Consider the following 6316-nt stretch of genomic DNA (forward strand, 5'->3'; position numbering starts at 1 on the left):
TGGAAACGCGTGATCATTCCCAGTTTTGCCCTGCGAGCCTACAAACCCGATAAAAGAATAAGAGACCTCCCAGGGGAAAAGGAGAGGGGTAAAGCGCAAAGTCAATCAGACTCCCTCCCCATCTAGTCCCCAAACAGGTGCACGCCCGGAACGCCTTTAGCCTTAACCCTTTGGCCTTCATCTTGACTTCCCAAAATGCACTGAGAATGAGTATTTCCACACACAACCCGAGGAACACTCACTTTTAAGATATCAGTAGCCCGTGGGACGTGGAAGCGTTGCGGGACAGGAGCGCAACAAGTTCGGGAAGCAGAAATTGCTCTAGGGGTTTTCTGTGCCCAAGTTTCCCGCCGCGCGCTGGCGCCGCGCAGTACGCGGGAGGCAAGGCGTAAGGGGCGTCTGCGCCTGGGGGCTACACACTCAGGAAGGGTGCCAGGATGCAGAACCGCGAGCTCTAGAGGAGAACAGGGACGGGAGAGGATGGAAGCGCCGCCCAGAGAAGGAGGGAGTCGCCTTAGTATTTGAGTCAGAGATGGGACTCCGGGGATGGGGGATGGGGGCGAGTGGGAGGTTAGTGACGAGCAGTGCACGAGTCTGTCCTGACCCTGGACGTTTTAAAGATCAGATTGTGGTTCTATCTGGATCCTGGCAGAGCAGAGGCCCCAGAGACCTGGTCCCTTTGCAGCCAAACGGACTGCCCAAGAACGGGCAAGGAGTTGGCGTGGAGAGGAAAGAACAGAGCTAGGGGCAAGTTGCTGAGAGGCGAGGGAGAAAGGGGTCTATGATCGGAGAAAACAGAGAGCCGAGAGCTGAATTTCCAGTCTGGGACGCGGTACTTGGGCTGGTCCCCGACCCCAAGGACGACGGACGCAGGAAAATGGGCGCCCGGGCGCACACTCTCCCGTGGCTGGGACCGGGAGGGCTAGAGGGGAGGCGGGAGGCCGGGCCGCGGGCCGCGCTGGCTCCGCACCGGCCTGGAGGACAGGTGGGTTTTGTTTGTCTTCCAGGAGCGGATCTCCAAGGCCCGCCACGAGACTGGAGTCTGAGTCTTCCGGTCCGGGAGGGAACCGCGCTCTGCCCCGCAGTCTCCTCCTCTGCCTACTACCCTCCCCAGCCTGGCGACTCAGAGCACGTGCGGCCCTGAGCCCAGCTCCCCCTCGTCTCCAATGTCCACCTCGTCCTCTGGCTCGGTCAGCACGAAGGGACCGGCGGGCAGGCTCAGCCGAGCCTCGGCGGCGGCGGCCTCTGAACCGCGGGGGCTGCCCTCGGGGCTTTCTGGCCCGTCTGGTGCTTTGGGTTCGTCTTGGCTTTTCCGCAGTTGCTTTTTATGCTTCATCCGCCGGTTCTGGAACCACGTTTTCACCTGATTTCGGGGAGATAAAAATAAAATCATGTCATTCCTCCAGATCTGAGCCATCGTTGGGGTTTAGGAAAATGGGCTGCAGTCCGTTGATGAAGTATCCAAGAGCGGTGATAGCCTCAACTGCTCATAAGTTATCGCCTTAAGCCGAATGAGAATCGAACAGTCTGAGGCTTTCAGGGGTAACCGTCCTAAAATAATGATGAGGATTAACATGGGTGGTTAGCAGTTATGCATATTGTTATGAATTAGAACTACTAATAGTAGGTGCTGCGTGGGCAAGTCTCTTTTACGCTCAGCTGATGTTCCTCTGATTGAGACATCTAACCACCTGGTCCGCAAGACTCCTGGACAGGAAGATGAGAATTGAACCTCCTGGTTCTCATCGGAGAGAAAATCAGACCCGGGCCTGGCAGAGCTAATGATTTCATAGCAAGAGGCATTCCGGGTAGAGACTATGAAAGATGGGGAAGAGAGGATGGGGTTTTGAGGTTGCAGGTGAATAGCTCCTAGAGGAAGATAAAAACCGTTCTTCCACTCAAGACAGGGGAACAGGGAGAGGACTTAAACCATAGTGTGTGTGTTGGGGTTGGAGCGGAGGTGCATGTGAACATTGGCCGCTGTGAGAGAGATTGAAGTGAGAAAGGGGAAAAAAATCTCCTTGTGTGGGCTTCTCTCAGGACAAGAACTCACCTAAACTCTTACCATTTACCTCTGACCCGGGTTCCTAGCCTGGTGGGAGAGGAGTGAGGAAGGCATACGAATAAGAGTTCTTAACCCGGAGGTGGTCGTCAGAATTATCTGAGGAGTGTTTCCTTCCTGTCCAGAGCCCCTCTCGAGAAATTTTGCTTAGGTAAGTATGACGTGAGGTTGGGGTATCGGTACTTTTTCTTTTCTTTTCTTTTTTTTTTTTTTTTTGAGACGGAGTCTCGCTCTGTCGCCCACGCTGGAGTGCAGCGGCGCGATCTCGGCTCACTGCAACCTCCGCCTCCCGGGTTCAAGCGATTCTTCTGCCTCAGCCTCCCCAGTAGCTGGGATTACAGGCGCGCGCCACCACGCCTGACTACTTTTTGTGTATTTAGCAGAGACGGGGTTTCACCATATTGGCCAGGCTGGTCTGGAACTCCTGACCTCGTGATTCGCCCACCTCGGCCTTCCAAAGTGCTGGGATTACAGGCGTGAGCCACCGCGCCCGGCCAGGTATAGGTAATTTTACGAAAGCTCTTGGGAAAGGCCTAGAATAAGCGTCAGCGGGGTCTATTTCTACTCGAACTCCACAAGGTCCCGAAGGTATTAAGACTTGAAGGGAGAGAGGAACGAAGCAGAGATCAGAGCCTCCCTCTCCTCCCGCCCACCTGCGTCTCGGACAGGCTGAGGGCCGTGGCCAGCTCCACTCGCTCTGGCGTGGACAGGTAGCGCTGGATCTCGAACCTCTTCTCCAAGCCCGAGAGCTGCGAGTCAGAGAAAACCGTGCGGGCTTTGCGGCGGCGGCAGTGCTTCCCCGGCAGCTCCGCGTGCTGCGGGTGCGGGAACAGCGCTGGGACGGGCATCCCTGCAGAGAGAAGAGCAACCAAGTGGGCAGAGCCTGGGTCGCCGGAAAGCAATTTCCGTTCCGCTCCGCTCCGCTCCCCTCCCCTCCCCTAGCCCCCAGTGCCTTCCTCTGCCCCTCGCCTCCGTCAGTCTGCTCGCCCCAAAGCCCCTCAAGCCTTTCTCTCAGGAATCCAGGGCAGAGGAAGGAAAAAAAAAAAAAAAAAAAAAAAAGCCGCAAGAATAGTGCTTGGAGATCTTTATCTGGAAAGTCATCTAGAAATACAAACAACAAACAGTAAATAAAACAGAAAAGAAAATCGGAATATAGATCCGGAGGCTGTTTAAAAACGTCTTCTTGGAGAGACTTCCGTAGGGCCGGCCAGCGCGGAGTCTTCAGTTGCTCCTGGCCAAGTTTTTTGCAAATGTCAAATGGCCCAGGAGCAGTCCTGTCCCCAGGCCCCAACGTATCCTCCTAGACCCCTGATGACACTCAGTGCTGTTCTGGGGCTAGTAGATGCATGGATATAATCTTGCCTCCAAACCTTACTGAAAAATACCTTTCTGTTTCCCAAGCCACCCCTATCCCGCTGCAGCCAAAGGGAGAGCAAAACTGCCTTATCCAGAGAAGCCCCGGAGCCGGAACAGAGGAGCATTTCTCGCCTCTCACGTCTCCTCGTCTGTTTCGGGGTCGCGCTAGGGACCCAGCTATCTAATATAGTCCTCATTCTTTTTCTCATTCTTTCCCTCTCACTCCAAGCCCAGCGAAGCAGAAGGGTTTGAGCGGCTTTTCCATGGCCGGGTCCGGGGAAACTTGTCTTTCCTGACCCTCGCAGGCTTGACTCTGTCCGAGACGCACCAAGCAGACAGAAGCTGCCACAAGCAACGTCGGCCAATCCCAGGGAAAATAAACAAACATAACAACAACCAGTGCGGGTACTTCGGGTTTCGGCCACTGCTGTATGGGTGGACCACCCGCGCAGCTGAGAATAGATTGTCACTGGCGGGTGGTGAAGCCAGTGCAGAGATGCAGACCTGGATTTACAAACACTTTTAGCTTTGTTCTGGATTCCAGCGCGCACAAACTGCCTCCTGTCTTGCCCCCAGCCCCTCCACCGACCATGGTTGTTGCCACCTCTGAGCTATGAGTCTGGACTCAACGAATTATTCTATTCTGTCTGGATTGAAAACGCCAGAGAAAAAACCATGGATGTGACCTTTCAGAGGGAGACAGAAAAAAATCTGGGTATTTCCCCACATCCTCCTGTCCCAAACAGACTTTGCTAGCCCTTGCTTTTTGTCAGACCAGAGAAATCAAAATACTTTAGCACCCGGCTCCAGCAATGCTGGCAGCTGGGGCAGAGGAGGGTAGCCGAGACTAAGATTGTGAGTTAAATGTTAGATGTTGAGGGTGAGGAGGGTTAAAGAGCTGCATCTCCCCCTACCCCTCTTTTTTCTCACCCTTTCTCTCTTATTCAGGCTAGCCCAAACCTTTCGTTCTCAGAGAAGCCCAAACCTTCATTCACTTCTATGCCCCCAGCGGTATCTGCAAATGCTCAGTGCCTGGAAAAAAGAGAGCTGGCCTGGACAGAGTGTTTTGAGTTTCTGTGCAGGAAAAGTTGTGTCCATGGGGTGAGATGGTCAAGGGTCTCCCTCTGAGTGGGCAGAGGCAGAGAATCAGGATTGAGAGATGGACCAAAGTGGCCAGGAAGATCACGAGCAGGGAGACTGAGCACTGCCTACCAAGAGTATTGTCAAACCCTATACGCTGCCTCTTGACCAGGCACCTATCCTTCGCTATAAAGAGTGCGGAGGGATCACGAATTATCCCCGTGGGTTGGCATGCCTCTAGGGAGCTCCGCATGGCCTCAGCAGTATCCCCAGCCTTCCACTGTCACTCAGGGAAAGAGGCCACCAAGCCAGGCCGAGCCAGTCTGGCCTTTCCTTGGCTCCATCACAGGCTTAGGGTCTGTGCTAGAAGCCCTGCTCTCTCACTGCCCATACCTTGAGGTTCCTGTTACTTACCCGAGGTGGTGAGGAAATAAGGATGGTGGTGGTCTCCCTTATGCAGAGGGTGATGGGCGTGAGGAGCCAAGAGGGTGGGTGTGGGCATGAGGGGATAGCCATAGTCTAGCAGAGGCACCCGAGAGGCCAGAGAGCTGGCGAAATGGTCTGGGGCCACCTCTCTCAGCGGCTTGGGCTTGTGCAGCAGGATGTCCTCGATGAAGAAGGATGTGGGCCTCTGAGAAGACGCCGGGTGTAGAGGAGAGGTGAAGTTGAGATTCATCTTGAGCGGAGCACCTGCCACAGGACAAGGGCCGGGACGAAGTGGAGGACGCAGGCAGAGTCTCCAAGCCTGCTCGAAAGCCGGCAACCACCCTCCGAGGCTCGAATCTCCGCTGCTCTCTCCCGGGCCTGGGCTACCCCGGGCGCTGGAGAGGCAAGAAGACAAGCTCCTGGGTAGGTTGGGTCTCTGTGTTGGAGAATTGGCAGCTTGGAGAGGGGGGCCGGGAGAGCCAATGACGAGGCTGCCAGAGGCAGAGGGGAGGGTGCGGGAGGCTCGGGGCGGGGCGGGGAGCTGTCCGCGGTGCTGAACACCACCGGCCAAGCCTGGGAACAACAGAGCCCGCAGGGTTCTTGTTCCTACCAGGTTTCTCGACTTCAATTTCTGCCCCGTCACTGCAGGGGCTGCTTTGTTGCCAGTCGTTTTTAAAAGAAAGCTAAAAGGAAAAAGTCTCTGTTGTCCGGCAAACTCCTGTTTACAGAGGAGAAAGCAGTAAAAGGGCCCCAAAGCAATATGGATAAAGCACTTATTCAGGCATTTAGGCCTGGGTTTTAAGAGTTTCCATAATTTTGGTGGCAAAAAAAGAAGGGAGGAAGTGAGGAGAAAGGGCATCTGATACTTCAAATTGTTAGATTCTACCTAAGTTTATGGCTGAGGGAAGACTGGATTATTAAGGTAAAGAAAGAAAATGATGACGGTAATCACAACAGTCTTTACCTCAGTTATAGGCAGTAGGCAGGAGGAAGGTTATGTCTACATTAGTCAAGTTATTTGATCTGTGTAAATGTGTCCAGAGTCACCTCTTAGTGCCATCCTCCATGTCCCCTCAAATCTTTACTTTCTCTTCATTTCATTCACACGGTTTGCTATTTCTGCTGTTACTTTTTCAACCCTAGTCCCCCGAAATAATTGTACTAGGTTTTTGTTTCCCACTCCTTTTCCCAGCCTCTTTCCTTTCATTTCTGTCCCTCCCAATCTTTTGTTTTTTCTGTTTGTCTTTTTCTAATCTGTCACATTTATTTCCCTGGAGTCAATTTGCTAAAATTAGGGTGATCATCTACAACACAGCAGGGGTAATTTCAGCTCACATCTCTGAAAATTGCTCTAATTATCGATGTTAAACTCAGGGAAATTAAAAGAAGCCA

At 53.5% G+C, this 6316-nt stretch overlaps 1 protein-coding gene across 1 annotated transcript; it reads right to left on the bottom strand.

Annotated features, from left to right (window-relative positions):
* Positions 1–1028: 1028 nt before the first annotated feature.
* Positions 1029–5337, bottom strand: BSX (brain specific homeobox). Its single transcript, XM_003777908.3, has 3 exons — positions 4913–5337; positions 2716–2912; positions 1029–1363 (listed from the first exon to the last, which is right to left on the bottom strand). The coding sequence occupies exons 1-3, from the start codon at positions 5172–5174 to the stop codon at positions 1124–1126; spliced, it is 699 nt and encodes a 232-aa protein (XP_003777956.2). The 5' UTR covers positions 5175–5337; the 3' UTR covers positions 1029–1123.
* Between the last annotated feature and the right edge of the window lie 979 nt (positions 5338–6316).

This window comes from Pongo abelii, chromosome 9 (genome assembly GCF_028885655.2).
Source record: "Pongo abelii isolate AG06213 chromosome 9, NHGRI_mPonAbe1-v2.0_pri, whole genome shotgun sequence".
NCBI classification, from domain to species: domain Eukaryota; kingdom Metazoa; phylum Chordata; class Mammalia; order Primates; family Hominidae; genus Pongo; species Pongo abelii.